General features: G+C 32.9%; 1 protein-coding gene across 1 annotated transcript in view; it reads left to right on the forward strand.

The window, feature by feature from the left end:
• LOC128557383 (uncharacterized) overlaps positions 1 to 20,069 on the forward strand; it is a 34,581-nt gene extending 14,512 nt beyond the window's left edge. Inside the window, exons 2-12 of the mRNA XM_053544713.1 lie at positions 6,458 to 6,613; positions 8,253 to 8,474; positions 8,916 to 9,146; positions 12,342 to 12,563; positions 13,098 to 13,283; positions 14,174 to 14,308; positions 15,638 to 15,781; positions 18,475 to 18,612; positions 18,905 to 19,048; positions 19,466 to 19,606; positions 19,897 to 20,069. Of these exons, the coding sequence (XP_053400688.1) occupies positions 6,458 to 6,613; positions 8,253 to 8,474; positions 8,916 to 9,146; positions 12,342 to 12,563; positions 13,098 to 13,283; positions 14,174 to 14,308; positions 15,638 to 15,781; positions 18,475 to 18,612; positions 18,905 to 19,048; positions 19,466 to 19,606; positions 19,897 to 20,069 (1,892 nt within the window). The remainder of the gene's footprint in view (positions 1 to 6,457; positions 6,614 to 8,252; positions 8,475 to 8,915; positions 9,147 to 12,341; positions 12,564 to 13,097; positions 13,284 to 14,173; positions 14,309 to 15,637; positions 15,782 to 18,474; positions 18,613 to 18,904; positions 19,049 to 19,465; positions 19,607 to 19,896) is intronic.
• The last annotated feature ends 463 nt before the right edge of the window (positions 20,070 to 20,532 follow it).

The following is a 20,532-nucleotide window of genomic DNA, read 5'->3' on the forward strand; positions in this document are numbered from 1 at the left end:
TTTTTTAAGAATAAATTCTTTTTCAGTTCTCTCATTTTTTTCGTACATACGAACAAATGACAGTGAGAAATGAAAAAAAATTTTTAAAGCAGTTTGGAGTTTTGTTCGTACTCCGAACAAATCTGGGCTGTTTAAAATGAATATCAGAGTTGAAAAAAATATGGACAGGACTTGTTGGAACAGAATATCAGAATTGAAAAATAATATGGACAGGAATTGTTCGTACGTACGAACAAAAATTCCAAATTGCATTTTTTTAAGAATAAATTCTTTTTTGTTTCTCTCATTTGTTCGTACGTACAAACAAATGATAGTGAGAAATGAAAAGAAAAAGAATTTTTAAAGCAGTTTGGAATTTTGTTGTACTCCGAACAAATCGGGGCGTTTGAACAGAATAACAGAATTGAAAAAATATGGACAGGATTTGTTCGTACGTAACGAACAAAATTCTAAATTGCATTTTTTAAAGAATAAATTCTTTTTCAGTTCTCTCATTTGTTCGTACGGACGAACAAATCCAGACTGTTCGTACGTACGAACAAATGATAGTGAGAAATGAAAATAATTTTTTAAAGCAGTTTTGGAATTTTTTCGTACGTCCGAAACAAATCTGGGCTGTTTGAACAGAATATCAGAATTTGAAAAAAAATAAGGACAGATTTGTTCGTACGTACGAACAAAATTCCAAATGCATTTTTTTAAGAATAAGTTCTTTTTCAGTTCTCTCATTTGTTCGTACGTACGAACAAATGATAGTTGAGAAATGAAATGGAAAAAAAAAATTTTTTTAAAGCATTTTGGAATTTTGTTCGTACGTCCGAACAAATCTGGGGTGTTTGAACAGAATATCAGAACTGAAAAATAAAATGGACAGGATTTGTTCGTACGTACGAACAAATTCCAAATTGCATTTTTTTAAGAATAAATTCTTTTTTTTGGGTTTTCTCATTTGTTCGTACGTACGAACAAATCCAGGCGTTCATACGTATGAACAAATGATAGTGAGAAATGAAAAAGAAATTTTAAAGCTATTTTGGAATTTTGTTCGGACTACGAACAAATCTGAGCTGTTTGAACAGCATGTCAGAACTGAAAAATAATACGGAATATGGATTATTGTTCATACGTACGAACAGCCAGGATTTGTTCGTACATACGAAAAAATTCCAAATTGCATTTAAAAATGTGAGAAATGAACAAGAATTTGTAAATTTTATTTGGAATTTTGTTCGTACGTACGAACAAATTTTGATTTTCTGTTGCTGTGGTCTGCGATTTCTTCAATTTTTGCTGTGATTTTCACCAGTAAAAACTCCGTATAGCGGCAAAAAAGAGGGACAGACCGGAAGATCCTCTTTTATTCCGGAAGCAGATAACTATTACTTATAAAATAGTAAAATGTTATTATCACAATACGGGAACTATTTCTAGATATTTTTCCCATACTTTGACGCATATATACTGGTAGCAGAGATCATTCTCTTTCCAGCAATAGCTTTCTCAACAAATTTTACATTGTGAACTTCTGTGGGTTTTAACATTTTTAAAAAATCGTCTTTTTGTTGACAAATTTCACCACAAAAATGTCACACTTTCCCCCAGGGCATTAAATGATACGATCTTTACATATTTTTCTTTTCAATGTGCTGATCTTTACAGTAATTGCTACTAATTATGCATGATTTTTTCGTGCCTAGAGGTAAAAAGTACATGCTTTGCATGAGATACTATGTACGTAGCCACCTATAGTTTTAGAGGAGTTGTCTCAATTTTTCCAGATATTTTACCAATGATCTTTTTTTCAGCTCAAATAACTCTTTTCCAGAAAATGATATCTAAAATATTTTTTCAGACTGCGTACTTTGATGCAGTTAGCTACATATATATCTAAAATAGATAGTGCCATCTTGAAGTTTGTATTTTTAGTTACAATGCCTATATAATCAGCTCTCAATTCAGTTACTCATCACATTTCCCTTTGTTTAATTTAAACATTATACTACGCAAGAGTAAAATGATTTTGGGTTTAACTTTAGAACTTAAACTTCATTTCCGAGGAAGCAGTGTTGTTAAGTTATGTTAGTGGAGTTTCCTACTTCCCTAACTCTTTACGCGCCCCCTCCCTTTAGACATACCCATCCTCCAATTACCACAGTCATTCACCTACTTTTTCATTAATTTAATCATTTCAATTTAGATGTATTGTATTGATAAGTAGTTGAAGCAACCCGTGTACTATATGTTCCAACTACAGTTTCTATCTTTGTGTTACCAACTTTCCAGTGTGTGGCTCTGACTTTGTTTGCTCTTCTCTATGCTTTCAAGGATTCTATTGCTACTTTTTTATTTCGAATAATTCTAAGTCCATAAAGGGTCATGTTACCTGAAAAAAAATCTTTTTTCAAAAATATGTTTTAATTTTAAGAAAACATCCAAACCCTGATTTCATATTTATAAATACATTCTACTGACTTTTCCGCATCGTCTTTCATAACATTAATTGAATGAAACTGTCATTTAAATGAACCTGAAGTATACACAATTTGAAGGCTGAGTAGCTAGAAACACGTTTAAAACCTCTAGTTCAATCGATCTAAGGAAAATGTCGGCTCGAAATGGAAATTAATAATTGTTGTAATATCAAAATGATGACCAAGTAGACAATGCACACACGATAAATATCTATGAAGTCACTTTAAGTCTTTTATCTCTAAGTGGAAAACAAACGAGCCATTCATTTTACTTAAGTACCACTTTCATTGCTGAAGTGGTATGATTAATGATATGCTGCGCACAAAGCAAAATGTTTTTAAAAAAAGTAAAGAAAACGAAATAAGATGTCTTTGTTTCCAAATTTGTCAGGCATAACTGTCTATTAGAGTACGGAGTCTTAGACTCAGTTACAAAGAGGAACTGAAATAATTGTAATCTGAAATATCGATTCTTCATGCGCTTGTTATTTGGTGATAAAGATTTGAATTTAGTATAATGTACTAAACATGCAATCTGGTCACCTTGGTTTTTATGCTCCGTATTGTAGCGAGTATACGGAAATATCCGATGTTTCACGATTGCTTAACATGAGCTTCTTATATTATACAAGAACAAGTTGACATAGTTTTCCTTGTTTTAAATATATTTAACAAAAGCATGAGTAAGAATCACTTTCAATGCATTAGTTACTCGTCGGTTTAAGTGGTCACGAATGAAAAAAATATACTTCCTCAATTTCCAACAAGGAAAAGTAGCTAAAATTTTTTTTTTATCTATGATATCCTGTCATGCTGAATTATGTGTTGAACTGGACTAAATGATGGAAATTTATTGTTTGTTCATTTTTTGTTTTATTTTGCAAAGATCAGGTAAGAATCAGGCTAATTTATAAATATAAGTTAATTAATGAAATAAATCGGGTTAATTACTACCATTAAGCATTTGATTATTTTATTATGTTAAGAAAAATATGATTCATAGATATGATTTCATAGTCTGTTTATATCATAGATTAAATTTTATGAAGATAAGACATTCATGAAAAAGTTTCAACTTCTAATGAACATTAATTGTGAAAAATGTTTAAAATTATGGCACATACGTAGAAATTAATTAAAATGCATTTCATTATGAGGCCCATTCACATGTTAGCCTAGTGGTAGAGCGTCCGTTCCGAGTGCGGGAGGTCATGGTTTCGATCCCCGGCCGCGTCATACTAAAGACGTAAAAATGGTACCAGTAGCTCCCTTGCTTGGCGCTCAGCATTAAAAGGGAAACTTCTCACATACCCTCGTGGCGATGGATTCCATCATGAATGAGATATTTTGAGTGATTAATATAAATTGAAGAACTTCCTTTTCGACCTAAAATAAATTATGTATAAAATAACTTCGATTGAAAATTTTAATTACATTATTTATAATACACGTCTAGTGGCATGACTCATGTCAATTACTCAGCAATGTAAATGAAAAGTTAAAAATAAACTAATTAAAAAACACTTTTGTGGTCTAAAAACATTTTTTATCATATTTGGGACATGACTAAAGTAACTTTTAAATTGCAATCATCAAATTTAGTAAACTTAATCAACCAGCGTATGAAAAATATACCATGGAGAGTAACCCATGCACAGTTTTTCAGTCTTGTTCAACGCTGATATGTTAACTTATTGCAATCACAGAAACTTGGTTTATTTTTAATGTTTTTATCAGATAAAAGACAGTTTATCATTGTACACTTACTACAACCATTGAAAATAAGCAAGCATTACTTCGTTAAACACCTATACGACATATCTATAATAAACATTGATGCAACTAAAACATAACATTACTTCTGTAATGTAAAACATAATAAACAAGTGAATGAAATATTGCCATGCAATACAAAGTCCCCTACTAAAAGGCACCTAATTTTCGCTACTGCATTATAACATAATGAACTGATATCTGTCAATGATGTATAAACAACATTGTACTATATATACAATATAATATAACAAAGCACTTGGATTAAAATTTGCATATATAAAAACGTACAGTTGTTTTCATTTGGATTGTTTTGACCGATTATACAAAAAGTTCTCATAAAAGTTATTTATAGTAACAAAAAGTGAAATTAACCCTTAAAAAATCTATATAATTTAAGTCCACAAGAAGCTCTTTACCAGGTAGAGATAGATCAAAATACCTAGGGACCTGGTTCTGGCGCATGACAATTCGAATCATAGTGGTGAACATTTGTGCCAAGTTACATTAAAATCCCTCCATGCATAAAGAATAAATGCTCCAGACAATGTCATTCTTGAATTTGACCTTTGACCTCTAAGTATGACCTTGACCTAGAGCCGGGGCTTTGCGCACAACATGTTGTCTCATCCAGGGGAATGTTTGTGCCAACTGATATTTAAATCCTTTTTGCATGACAAAGTTATAGACCGGACAGGAAAAAAATCCTATTGACCATTGATGTCAAAGTGTGACCTTGACCTTTAAGCTAGGGTTCTGGGTGTTGCGCCTGACACATCGTCTCATCATGGGGAACATTTATGCCAAGTAATATTGTAATCCCTTGATGGATGACAGAGTTCTGGACCGGACAGGGAAAAAAACCCTATTGATATTTGGCCTCCAAATGTGACCTTGACCTTTGAGCTAGGGGTCCGAGTTTTGTGGATGATATGTTGTCTCATCATGGGGAACATTTGTGCCAAGTAAATAACAAAATCCCTTCATGAATGGCAGAGTTATGGACCTGACAGGAAAAAAGTCATGTTGACCTTTGACCCCAATGGTGACCTTGACCTTTAAGCAAGGGCTCCGGGATTTGTGCATGACACGTCATCTCATCATGGGGAACATCTGTGCCAAGTAATATTGAAATCCCTTAATGAATGACAGAGTTATGGACCGGACAATAAACAGACCCTGTTCATGCCATGTTAACATTTGACTGCTAAGTGTGACCTTGACCTTTAAGCTAGGGGTCTGAAAGTTGTGCATGACACATTGTCTTATTATGTGGTACAATTATGCCAAGTGATATTAAAATCCCTTCATGGATGGGAGAGTTATGGACCGGACAGGAAAAAAGCCCTTTGACCTCCAATTGTGACCTTGACCTTTGAGCCAGTGGTGCAGGTTTTTATGCATGACACGTCGTCTCATCATGGGAAACATTTGTGCCAAGTAATATTAAAATCCCTTCATGGATGAAAGAGTTATGGACCGGACACGAAACAGACCCTGTTAATGCCATGTTAACATTTGACTGCTAAGTGTGACCTTGACCTTAGAGCTAGGGATCTGAAAGTAGTGCATGACACATCGTCTTATTATGGGATACAATTGTGCCAAGTGATATTAAAATCCCTTCATGGATGGGAGAGTTATGGACCGGGCAGGAAAAAAGCCGTGTTGATCTTTGACCTCCAAATGTGACCTTGGCCTTTAAGCTAGGGGTCCAGGTTTTGCGCAGGACACATCGTCTCATCATGGGGAACATTTGTGCCAAGTAATATTAAAATCCTTTCATGGATAAAAGAGTTATGGACCGGACACGAAATTGCGGACGGACGGAATGACGGAATGACGGAAAAGCTCATTCCTATAGTCCCCGAAACTGGTTTTCAACCAGTAGGGGACTAATAACTTCTAAATCTGCCTGCCCTATGAAATTAAGAGAAAACTACCATTTTCCTGTTTGAAACAAGACAAACTTTCACCGAATGTTATTCATTAATCTGGCCTTGTAAGCACCTGATCGTGTAAAAAAACTAAAACCCATATCATGATATAGGAAGTCTTGGCTGAATAGTATGGACCTTTGTATTATCTTTTACATGTTATAAAATACTTAACCGGACACGATTTCATTACAGCATTTATTCAGCGTTGTTTTCATCTTTAAGCTGAGTATACTGTTATTTCATTTCTTTTGAAAATATTTTTGCTTTGCACAGATGCTCTATGTCCCCAACAACCAAACGGTGTATTTCGCTTTGGTCCTAAATGCGGTTTTATGTGCCACTGCAGAAACAATGCACAATGTGACGATACTACTGGGGAATGTGCTTCCGGTTGTGCAAGCTTTTGGTATGGACCAGGATGCCAATACAGTGAGTATTTATTTAACAAAAGTCAGTTAACCGTTTATTCGTTGCAAGTGGTTGTTGCAATTAACTGGTATTTCTTCTTCTCGTGTTCTCCATAAATATTCAGTATCCCACGCAGTGTTCTCCCCTTAAAGTTTATCGAGATTTTGATCAATCGTTTTCTTATCATCTGATATTAGATTCTGAGTATTGAAATTGTTTTTAGTATATTTAAAAGATCTAAGGCTAATGTGGGTGATACAACTGAAAAATGAAAATAAGAAAACAATTTAACAGTCATGTGATTTTCATGGTCACGTGGTATTTGTGAAAACTGTAGCGCTAGCGGGTGGTGGTAATCGCTACTGGGAGTTTAATACATAAAAAGCAGTATAGGGTAGCCAAAAAACAAATGCGTTTCCGCTTTAATGTTTAAGATTGTTTCAAACACGAGACGTTGATTATTGTTTTATTTTTAGCGAAATATTTAATATACAAATAAATTACAAAAAATGTTAATTACCTTTACCCACATCATCATTACAAGTTATGAATTACAACATACCTTACACTTTTTGGTCATTGATAATCTACAAAGCATGCTTTTAGCAATTGTTGAATAAGAAGGTGACTTATAGAACAGAATTCTTGAGAAATCAAAATCAAAATCCTTAATTCTTAAATATTTGAAGCAGTCATCATATCCTATACATCTTTCATGTGTTAGATAAACAAAAACAAAAACTAAAAAAACTCACCTGTATACGATTATATTAATTGTATGAACATTCGCTGTCAACATAACTACCCTTTTCATATCCGTTTATAAAAAAGCAATGATTTATCTTAACCTAAAATTTGCTGAGTTTTAAAACATGTGACATTTTTAAGTTGCGAGTAAGCAATTTTAAGATATATGATGCAAGATGCATACAGTTTTGCTTGTTGACTGGCGAATTTTATTAACCTGAATCCCATAAGTACATCATAACTTGAGAAGAGGAACCCCTAATATGCCGTAGCTATATTGCTTCTACTCCTTGGGACTCATGTAATTATATGAAACTGGTACATTTTCCTCTTTAATATCTTTCAACGGTTGAAATCACATACAACTGATATTTTTTTATCTTAAATGCATCTTTAAAGTTAACTATATATGACAGAAATAATTCATTTCGCTTTTGCAAATCGCTTTTTAATATTGTTTCATTTTACCACTAATAAATAACTCTTTTTGGTAATATTATACACATTTGTCACAAAAGACAGTTGTAATTATTGCTTCCGATCGAATGTGATTTATTTTTGGACACCGGTTACATGAATATTTAGGAATATTTTTCGATTCAGTAGCCCTCGTTTTGAATAATATTTCTTATGAATTATACAAAAGCACTATTAGAAATTGGCTTGCGCCGTTATGATGGTTGGCGCTATGAGGTAATAACGGTGACGTACAAACAGTGCACGTGTTGCATAATAACAAGCAGTGTCAGTATTTTTTGTTTAATAGGGAAATAAGAAATAATATTTTTGTCATATTCAACCTTCAGCCTTTTTGGTAAAAATGTCCTTTTAGTAGGCTATATTTGTTTGTGTGTGCTGTTTGTGTTGTAAAATTTGTTTTTTAGAGTAAATAAGTTTTTTATTATTTATATAGGAGATATAGCAGAGGGAGAATTTTCGAGGCAGTCTGATGATTTACAACGTGGGCAAGAAAAGTTTTCAATACTTGCACATGATAATGATCCGACAACCTGTAGCTATACAGCTGATGTTCAGAGCACTTCCAAAACGAATATTAAACCATTTTGGAGGGTATGGTTACCTACAAATGAAACGATTAGCGAAATCCAGATAGTTACACTGCCTGACAAACTGCGTAAGTAAAAGCAAATATCAAATACGCTTTTTTTATCACATAAATACGAGTTTATGTAAAATCGATTTTTTTGACATCTGCAAAGTTTAGTACCACAATACGATTGGATGAGTTATATCATATCCGAGTATTTTTGGCATGCTCATACGGAACAGTACTGTAGTTTGGCTATGCCATTTGATCGATCTCTGACAGAGTGATCATATTATAAAATTAAGCCTTATAAATAAATCACAGCTTTTTAGATAGGAGTGAAGAACATCGGATATCAACCCATGCCACATTTGTTCATACGATATCGGAAATATGAGTTTCCCACAGCAGTAATTTTCTGTTTAACAGTCATTAATCGGTATAATACTCATATCTAATAAAACATAGTTAATTACGACAACGACTTTCTAGGGTAAAGAAGAAATAATTAATGTTCTTTCTTTCCAGGATACTTCAAAAGCTTTAAAATTTACGTAGAGTATGTTTCAATCTATCATAAGAATGACAATTCGTATATGCCATCTCACCGCCAGAAATGTTACCAACATAGCAGTGATGCCCCCAATAGTGAGACGTTTACAGTATTATGTAACAACTCTGTTGTTGGAAATCATGTAAGGATTGAGCTAGTAGATATTTGGACACAGTTGGTCCTGTGTGATGTAAAGATAAATGGAGGTATACCGACATTATTATTGGTAGTCCATAATCAATCTATGTTCGTGTTTCTTTTTCTTTAGGCAATGTTGATGTATTCTGTAAGGTAGTGAATCCGTAAAGACAGTCGGTGATTTTCGTTCGATTACGCATTCTACGGGCATTACGATTTTTTTTCTTACGGGTCCATTACCTTTAAGCTCGACCAGGAGCCAAACATATTAATGTAGAATTGGTCTACAATGGTTAAGGTAGTTCTGCACGTTTGGATCGAACTTTTTTCTACAATGTAGAATTTTATTAAACTCTGATTTTTCAAAACTTCAAAACATACCTAGTAAATTCAGCAAATAAAAACGATAGGTTTGTGTGCTTGACTTTTTGCTAGACTGGTTTGAAAAATTTGGACCTTCCGCAATATTTCATAATGTAAGTCTATGGGAAAATCATAATTTTCATAACATTTTCGCAAATAGAAATTTTTCTACAATGTAGATTTTGATGAAACTTGTCACAGTTGTAAAAAACACATGGCCTTTAATATGGTGAAATAAAATGTATAGGTCCGTGTGCTTATTTTTGAGATATTTGATCATGATTAAAGTGAACCAGACATTTCACACTAATTGTAAGACATTATTTTGATTTTTTAAGTGTCAAATGTTTTAATATCGTATTTTGACTTTAGAAATATAGCAACAGTACCATTGTAAAAAAAATAACTCACAGGTTTCGATTAATTATGTCTCCCACGACACAGTGGTGTGGGAGACATATTGATTTACTCCAGTCTGTGTGTGTGTATGTGTTTGTGGGTCTGTGTGTGTGTGTCACAAAGCTTGTCCGCACTCTAAGACGAACATTTCTCATCCGATTTTCACCAAACTCATCCAGACCATCTAATTGGATCCACTCGTCTAAAACATCTAGAGAAACTAACATTTTTCATAGGGGCAGTTATGGGAGACATGCGCTTTTCTCGAAAGCATCTCTAGTTGATAAAATGATTTTCATTTCCGTACGCCGAATCCAGGATTTATTCTACGTTTTCCGGATAAATGACTTTACGCCATTACTTACGGTTTATCAAACGTGCAGAACCACCTTAAAATAGAAACAACATTAATTTGCATCACTGTTTCTCGACAGATCTGTCCTAGAAAGAACACGGTAATAGCATATATAATTAAGTTGTAATTCACCAGATCGTATTGGTGGCATTAGTACCATGTGATTTTTACGAAATCTCAAAACGTAGGTGACCAAACTTGTAAGGATGTCGGCATGATATCCAATCAATATATAACTTGAAAATATGAAATTTGTAACTTATAGACATGTACAATTCATATGAAACAACTCTTGAAACGATTTGGATTCAATTTGTCCGAGTTGTGGAGGTGTTCGGAAAAAAGCATACAGTAATGCATGCTGTGCATGTTTTGTCGACCACCTATTTAAACAGCATGATGCATTGACAGTAGTCGCATCATTTGACCACTTCCTCTTTCTAGAGCTCTAGAATACCTTTTCTAAATACTAAGAGCAAGACTATTCAAATATTGAATTACTTTCGATAATGCTTTGACGACCTTATCTCATATTGACATGACAAATGAAAGATATACATGTATCATTCCTTCTTAAAAATCATTTTGGAGAGTGTAAATCTGCATAAGCAATATGTCATATAACCTCGAATGATACATAAAATAATTTTTTACAATTTGTAACCAATTATTAATTGTACTTTGGACCTACACAGCTGATGAAGAGTCATGAATTGGTCAGAACATGTTCCTTGAAAGTAATAAAGATTTAGCATTATGACAAAATTTATATCACTCTTACCTATATAAATTCTGTAAAAAAATCAGCTTGTATTTCTCAATTAAATATGAACAGGCAGAAAAAATCCGTATTGTACCTTTTAAATTTCGTATTGTACCTTTTGTATTGTATGATGCCGGACTACTTTCATTAGTATGCATGACCTGACACAGTTCTATAAATAGCACACATAAAAACTTCACTTAGTTCCATTTTAATATCGATAAACATTGAAGATTTCGTTCAAAAAAACAAACAACAAACAAAAAGGTAGAGGTATATAATAAAAGGGTCATTATAACAGTAGCTAGATCTGGGATTTTGTATTCGGCTCGAGTGGATTTTGCAAGGTCGGCGCGTCGTGAGATCCGACCTGGCAAAAATCCACTCGAGCCGAATACATCATCCCAGATCGAGCTACTCTTATAATAACCATATTGTATAACACCAAGTCCATGTTCATTCTTAATATTTATCCAACACTGTTGCCTGTTGCAAAGACTTTGATTGGTAGGTAATTTAATTGTCATTGCATGTGAATCTGATAACCTGAAAGGTAAACATTATATACTTTCAAGATTTTTTTGTGATTTACTTCATTCAGGGATAGATTTTGGCTAAAACAGTTGTCAGTTTCCTTCCCTTGAAGCATAAAAGTATTATACTGTGTGCTTAAAATTATGTATTATAAATTAATATATTGCCTTGGAAGACATAATTGATGTAAATTGAAAATACAAGGGTGTTCGGAAAAGGAAGCACATGTAATCGGATTTAGAAGCTTTGTTCGGTAATGCAAGTAGTAGTGTATCCGATATAACAGTGTCTTATCTTCTTTATTAGTTACGTTACTTAGGAAGTTATTACACTAAAATTATCACCGATCTTTATTTAGCAAGAAACAGTCGCCTAAACTATAAAGTAAGGATATATTACCGAACAGTACGGTTTTAAGCTTAAGTGTTCGGTAATACCCTCCCCCGCTCTATACAATACTCTTCCGATTGCTATTTTAGGTTCTTAGGGGAGTGTATAATTATGTTGTTATGCAAACTGTCTCCCCTTAATGGACAGTGGAACAGATGTCACAGTAGCACTTGATCGATTTATATATGAGATTAACTATGTATAATACCTATCGCCAATTGAGTAATGCAATGCATGTTTGTGTGTGTTTAATGTACTTATAGATATCTTGTGTATATTTCCTTGACATCCGCACACTTTAAACGTAGCCCAAATCGAATTGAATCTACCTACAAATGTGCGATTTATTTCGTAATTAGTGACGATATTTACAGATGGCATAAATTATATAAAAAAATCAGAAATAGTAAAAAAATGTACAGATATGCTTATTTATTATTTTCGTACGCTTTCTTTTAGGAAGAAATTTAGCTTTCGGACGCTATACCTCACAAATTTCAACGCAGGAGGACTGCCGCAGACCTGATGAATGCATATCAGACAACTCTGTAGATGGCATTGACAGCAGTCGAGATTGGAGGCACTGCAGCTTTACAGATCACGGAATTGATCCGTGGTGGGAAGTTGATCTTGGCCAAAAAGCGATCATTCAGTATATTCGTATATCGCCTATAAGTAGTGGTAAGTCAGTCGTTTCAAAAAGTTCACCCAATAAAAAGAACATCACATAATAATTAATCGTAGGTATTGAACTGAGACTACTGGTATTTTACTATAGTATTTTAGCTCATATGGTACACCAATTGAACATAGTTCATTTGATACAAGAAATTGAACAGAGTTCATTATGTCTTACTTGCGCCCAGGCGTTCCTATCTTTTCATTTTTTAAATTCTCTATTTATATAATTAATAGTGTAAAATTACGAATTGATATCAATATATATGAAGCAATAAGGATTTTACTGTTAAGAGATCATTTAAATGTTCCTGGGACAGTTTTGTCGGTGAATTGTTCAAAAACGTTTAATGTATTCTCAATGCGATGCCAATGGCGATTTTTACCTGGTGACAAAGTAGCCCTGTTGGATAATGGGATTTTAGACAAAGATACGAAAACAACTTCACATTCCATGACAATAATGTCTTTGGGAAAGCTTTTGTTTGGTCTATAGATCGTTTATAACATAACTATATGTTGTTGAACGTCTTACAGCTAATTCTGCAGATTATCAAGTAGAGTTATCGAACGATACACATGCATCCAAGAAACCCGTTTATGATGTAAATGTAAATCCATATGTGTTAGCAACCATAACATTGAATACTGAAGCCAAAATCATCCATCTAACAAGAACAGGACCAGGACGTCTGGAAGTTTGTGAGGTTAATGTGTTTGGAGGTAAGTGTAAAGATAATTTTTCAATATATATCCTCCAGTGTGTCACCAGTTGCTATGTGTTTGTTTTGTTCTTGTTTATTTGTTTCACTTTGTGTATGAGATGTGTGTAAATTCCTGCTTTGTTCAAATCAATACATACCTACTGTATGGGGGTGCATAGTTGGAATGCGAATATCTCCTTTAAATCGTAGTCGTTTATCTTTCAACTGTTGTATGGTAAGTGCAAGTTGGCATACCCGTACCACCCCAGCGCCCATAACAAAAGATTTTGACTGTCCTATGACCCTCTTCCCCAGCAGCTTCCTCGTTTCCCCCATTTTATACAGCTGTCATGAAATGAAATGTATTTTATTAACTTGTATTTGAATTACTCCGTCTTCTTTATATTTTCACTGTGTGTTAGTTGCCGGCCTTCTTTGCACTATATTGCGCTGGCTGCGTTTGCTGTAATACAGCTTCCTGTGATTCTTCTGTAACTATTCAGTTCACAACAGATTCTAAGGTCTATCACAAAAATATTTAGGTAAAAGATAAAATTTCTTGTAATGAATCCTATGAGGAGATTTCAAAGGAGAAACCTAGTGAGTGGCTGAAGTAAAACTGGGTATTTGATCGAATTGTTAAAACTGCGCCATATTATTATTGAAACATGTCCAGGTTTGTAGGCATGATTTCTTTGATCTAAATAAATTAAATCAAAGTTTTGAAAGCAGTCCAAATAAGAGCGTGTCAAAAACTTAAGTCTTTCAGAAAGACAACGTTGAGGATTCGTTTTGTTGACAAGGGTATGGAACAAGATAATAACCTATGAAAATAAGTAAACCTATCATTTTACATTTGTGTAATTTCTTGCTTCACCGTTAGCTTTCTGTAGTGTTTGTTTTGTGTAGACTGTCTGGAAGACATATGTGGATATGACTGCACAAAAGAATGTCATTGCAAAGATGCAAATGTCTGGGATAAGATAGCTGGAAAATGCTCGTCTGGTTGTAAAGGCAGGTGGATAGGTCCCAAATGTGATAAACGTACGTATATATGAAACACAAAGTATCTTTATGCAGTTGACAAATCACAGTCAGTTTAAACACAAGTTTTAACTTAAAAACATGTATACGTACATGCAACCTTTATAGAAAAGTCGTATCTCAGAGTATCATAGTATAGGCAGTTGATCAATGATATGAAGAAGACTAAAAACGCTGGCATTGATAATTAGAATTGTTATAAAAAATCTCGGAAGTCAGCTGCTGTTTTTATCCTGACTATTCAACTTTTCTGTATTTTATACTTGCACAAAAAGTTTCAATGACATATATAGCGCTGCGGAATGACTCACTCTTAGTTTACTTATGTGCAACTTTTACAATGTGTTACCAACGTCGGTGTACTCATTATTAAAGGTGTAACTTTGTTAGTACCTTGTTAGGACAATCTTTTGATATATATATTTTTTTATAGAAAGTATGCTTTCAAAGATGTTATGTAATATGCAATACTTCAACCATACTAATCAATACATCTGCAAACGTATTACAAGTAAAATAATTGATATTGGAAACGTTAGGCTTTCTTACTATTCTTCAAATAATGCTTTACATGATAAAGAATATCATTTATGCTAATAAATGATATAACGGTGAACATTAATCACGTATATAGTGGAAAATTTTGGGATACATAAGCTGAAAAAATTACAACCAAATGAACTATATATTGCCTGTTTTTATTTTTTCTGCATTAAATGTTTGTGTTCTTTATTACTTAGTTTTGTTTCTATACAATTCAATAATGTTTTATTGACTAAGCAATGTGTATGAAGTTTGCAGGTATGAATTATTCATTTAATGTAACGACTTTCAGACATTCTTGAAAAAAGTTGCTATTAATAAACTATAAAATTAGTGTTAAATTCGAATTGGTGTTGATTTGATTAGTATCATCAAATTATATTTGAAAACCTTGAGCATTTATAACATTTTTACAAATGCATCACCCCTTTGTTATAAAACTTCTTTCAGTTTTACTGAAGCAAAGAAAAAAAAACGTATCAGGTTAGATATTTTGTTAAGACATGCAAATTAACATCATTTTAATGAAATCAAGATAGAACAGGAATGTCCAAATAAAGAAAAATTTTGCTCCTTTTCTTAAAATCCTATTTTTATGATATATGTGACATATTTAGTGTTAAACGTTATAAGTTAAAAGTACATATAAGTATATTTAAGATGACATAAAGACAGTATTTGATGAATAATCTGATGACAATTTAACGTATTGTGAATTTGCATGTTAATCTATTTTTCCAGGTCCATATTCATTATTCATTTCATTGAATATTCTATTTTGTACAGTTTGCGAAACTACACATTGGGGATCATTTTGTGAAAATATTTGTGGACACTGCGCCAATTCTGAGCCGTGTGATCTTATCACAGGACTATGTCCGTCCGGATGTCAGGAAGGTTACGCTCTACCAAATTGCAGTACAAGAACAGGTAACTGAAACTTCCCTATCAATAATATATATAAAGAAAGAGATGTAAATAATTCGGCGCTGTATAAGGAATATTACATAATACAGTAAGTAGAATACTACATTGAACAAAATTGCCATGTACCCCCTTTTCAACGATAAATTAACGTGTGTGCAAATAAAACGTTCAACGAATATATCACAACCAATAATACACTTTTCCATGAAACAAAATCAGTACTTGTACTATGTACTGGTTAGAGGCTAACTGACGCTGTTCTATAATGTGATACTGGGCTTATATTGTTAGCGATGTGTCTCAACAATTAACTTACAACTTATCCATTACTAAACAAGAAAAGAGATTTGTGACCATTGAATAGCAGCAGTATTGTCTTCTGTCAATTATCACCAGAACAAATGTCTGCCTACGACCTTTTCATTTGAAATATTATGCTCTACCAGCTAAAATGTCAACAACTAGAATATAGTTTAAAAAGATTTGCCGATTTACCTAATTCTAAACTATCCAAGGGAACCAATGGAAATTATAGGGGACGCGTATCCAGCTTTGTGTCATTTTTTCGAGATTCGGAAAGTACATTTATTTGTAATTAAAAAGTTTACTGAGTTGTAAGCAGCACAGTCTGCAGTATATAACGTATAAAAGGCAGTTCTCTATAGCGTTAGTATGTACGAAAACAGAAGAAATTTAGCTGTAGTTTTACTCATTCTATTACAAATGATTTTGATATTATAAAGCTGCCTTTGATATAGCTTTTAACTATTTTGATTTTTGGAGGAACGTCCCCTAAACAAAACAGCTATAAACTATTGAACGAGACGCAAGTGTGTCAAAAGTATATTCTTGAAATATGCTATATATCGGTGGAAGATTTCTATATTTTTTAAAAATTTTCTTTTCTTTAAGACATGTGTCAGCTAGATAATTCGATTTTCTTCGAATATTTGAATTAACAATATACACATCACAGCTTAAAATGTGAAATCGTGAAGTATGAAGTTATTAACTTTACAATTCCACACTTCATAACTTGACGAATCATTGTATAAAACCTCATAAAACCCAAGTACGAAATAGTTTCACATTTCACAATGTGTGCAGTTCACAGTTTTTATTAAGGCACAACCGGTCTTTCGTGACAATTTGAAAATTTGAGAAGTCGTGAAGTGTGATATCATACAGTTAATCATTTCATACGCCCCGGATTTATACTTTAAGATTTTATAAATGGTGGTCAAAAAGTATGAAATCTTTCAGTTTATGCCTTCATACTTGCCGATTGCAAGTTTTATATATTTTTTAAAAAATCTTGAAATTTGAAATCGTACAGTTTATCATATCATAATTCCCGATTTCACATTTTAAAGTTTTCGAAATGGTGAATCAGTGAAGAATAAAATCGTAAATTTCTGGATTGCATACCTCACTAGTTAGCGTTTTATAAAAAATTTAAAAAATCATGAAGTCGTGAAGAGTGAAATTGTGAAGTTCATTATTTCATACATTACGATTTTACATTTTATGAAATTACAAAAAAGGTGAAGTCATGAAGTACGAAATCGTGAAGTTTATTACTTCATACTTGTCGATGAAGTTAAAAAAAAGGTGTTAAGTGCGAAGTCGTGTAGTTCATCATTGCATACTCAATTGTCACTTTTTATAAAATTTTAAAATATTGTGAAGTTGTTAAGTGTGTAACCATGAAGTTTATGATTTCATACTTAATGATTTCACATTTTATGTTCTATGTTTTATGCCAAAATTAGTTCGAGTTTAATAACCACAATTTATAAGATCTTTTCGTCATTTTTACTTTTTAACCTTGTCTCAGTAGTAACAATTAAGGTTTTACATAAATTAGAAAAAATAGACCAGATTTCATTTATTAAAACTCATCAATAAATTAATATTACTTAGGAATTAAAGTAAATCATGCAATTCTTTAGCATTTTCAAGGCTTTCCTTTATGATTAAAATTGTACATATTATTATAATGTTTTTATTTAACTGAGTGAAGCTGTTCTGCTAATGTAATACTTGTTTTAATTCATATATCCTTCACCAAAGTATGTTGTATGACTGTTTAACAATGCAGAGCCAATAAAGCTTATTTGTTTGTCGACAATTGTCTAAATGTCATGACAATGAGCTACCATAGTTGCTTTATTTTGATTAAAGTAAATATAAATTAATTTAGTAATACGCTATTTCATTGTACAATCTGTAGAAGTTTCACAATATTACCTATTTTGTTCGTTGTTGTTGCTTTTTAAAACGAAACATGTCATATATATGTATTACATTGTAGTCACACATTTCTTGTAGTAATCAATTCTATTTCAACTTTTGCACAAAACTTAAAAGAGGACATATTTTGGAATACCAGCTACTTGAGCTATAGTTAAAAGCCTTTGTCGCCTGGATAATCCTGATTTTAATGTTTTGCGGTTATCTGACCAAGGTTTTCCTCACTCAATGTCTGCTGACGTTTATGTTTCAATTATTAAGCATCATTAATAAATGGGCCTTCCTTTAGAGTACGTAGATATTTTTATAAGTAAATCTTGTAGTGTGAACCCACCTTGGAAAACCTCTTTGGTAAACAAAATTGATAATCATTGTTGGCGAACACTCAATAGTATCAATATTACATGTTCGTCTTGTTACAAGTACATATTTTATTTTGAAAGTTTGTACCAGTGGATTTTATGGAGAAAGTTGCGGAAGTACATGCGATCGGCATTGTGTGGGCGGTACCTGTGAACGTGAAGATGGAAGATGTACCAACGGCTGCTTTGACGGATGGATAGGAATGAAGTGTGATCGACGTAAATAACATTTATATCATTATTATGCATGTAAAAATATACGCTCCTAGTCAACAGACAACCATATAAACTTATTTAGATGTAAAAGAGAGAAATAGAAAGTTTCTTGCTGTTTGCCGAAATTTTCCCAAAATGTAACTTTTGAAGACTTGAAATAATTTGTAAACGATAAAAAGGCCTCTTTTATATATGCTTTCTACGTCTCACATGTTAATGAATTAAAGAGAATGACAAATAATAAATTTTTGAACGTTATCCTCCTACGAATAGATTTTATTTTCATTTGCAACAGGCTGCAAAAGTGGTCTGTATGGTAAAAACTGTTCCAGACAATGTAGTAAATATTGTAAGTATGGAAACGGTAGGTGCAGTCACGAAAACGGACATTGTCAGCAAGGGTGTAAGGCAGGATGGAAGGGGGACACTTGTGATCAAGGTAACATAAAAACGTATTTCCCTGCATTAAACATTTTAGAACTAATAAGCCATTTTAAAATTAGTGAATGCTCTCCTTTTTCATTTTTTTTTATTTTATGTCTGTGATATCCTAACGCTTATCCGACTATTTCAGCTCACAGTCTAAATGTGAACAAGGCTTATTTCGCTGACTTGAACGGCTCGTTCTAGCAATATTAAAATCAAATATATTTTACATTTTAAGTCTGAAGGCTATTGCTATTATTTTTGGAATGTGGTAGTGCAACCTCGTCATCTGCTAGCATTACAAATAAAAGGTATTCTGCTTGATTGAAATTGGTTGTACATGTATCATAAATAATTACATTTTATTTTCAAAACATATTATTTCTTCAGTGTATAGTGTATCGTATAATGTATAAAATAACTTTAATAGAATGTGAAGACGGTACATTTGGCATTTACTGCCAAACAAACTGCAGCGGAAATTGCAAGAACGATGAAGTATGTGAGAAGGTTTATGGGTCTTGTCCAAATGGCTGTAAACCAGGGTACTTGGATAAACTTTGTGCTCGTGGTCAGTTAATGCCTATTTAATTTTGTTATACCTGATACATGTAGACCAGTTGTCAATATCTTGTTCCCTTTGTAAATTGCAGTTTTGACTAATATAAAAGTGGAACACAGATTTTCAATCGAATTACTTTCATGACGTTATAATCCTGAAACGGTTAGTGTTTGATATAGCATCAGTGTAAAGTTCTCTTTTTGAACGATTCAGGCTTTTACATTATCACTGTAAGAAATTCATATAAAGACAATCATTCTTTGTTTAGGTAATTATTGTGCTTGCTTCGCTTTAAACAGGCTGTAGGCCAAGTTTTTATGGCATAAACTGTTCGAGTAAATGTAGCGAACACTGCAATGGTGGATACGCTGCCTGCAGTAAGGTGAATGGAAGCTGCTTATCTGGTTGTCACGACGGATGGAATGGACACAGATGCGATCGAAGTATAATATTGAGAAAATTAGAAAAATGACAATTCATTACAGGCCACCCCCATCCTCAAAATTACGCGAAATTTAGCCCTGTCAAGCAGTAATTCATTTTTTTTTACCTTATTCGTGGAGTTTTCATTTAAAATTCATTTAATCGTTACGATGTTTGTCATTTTCATTCAGAAACATGCTAATTTCAATAATATACAGACAACTGAAGTGCAAAAATGCGAGAAAAGACATCTACTAGGTTCTAAAACGAACCAAAATAGAACCACCTGGTCGAAAATTCGATCTAAATTCCAGAAACACAAGAAATTTAACAGTTTTCAGTCATTTGTTACCGTTTTACATCATAAAAAATAGATTAATTGCATTTCCAATCATTTTCGAGGAGTTTCAGAAAATACCATGTATTGCCCCTTATAGGCTGAACACCACTAAATCCAGCTGTTCTTTATTTCATATAAAATCTACTTACTTCATAACGGTTTTTTTCGACAT

This window comes from Mercenaria mercenaria, chromosome 5 (assembly GCF_021730395.1).
Source record: "Mercenaria mercenaria strain notata chromosome 5, MADL_Memer_1, whole genome shotgun sequence".
Classification (NCBI taxonomy): Eukaryota; Metazoa; Mollusca; class Bivalvia; order Venerida; family Veneridae; genus Mercenaria; species Mercenaria mercenaria.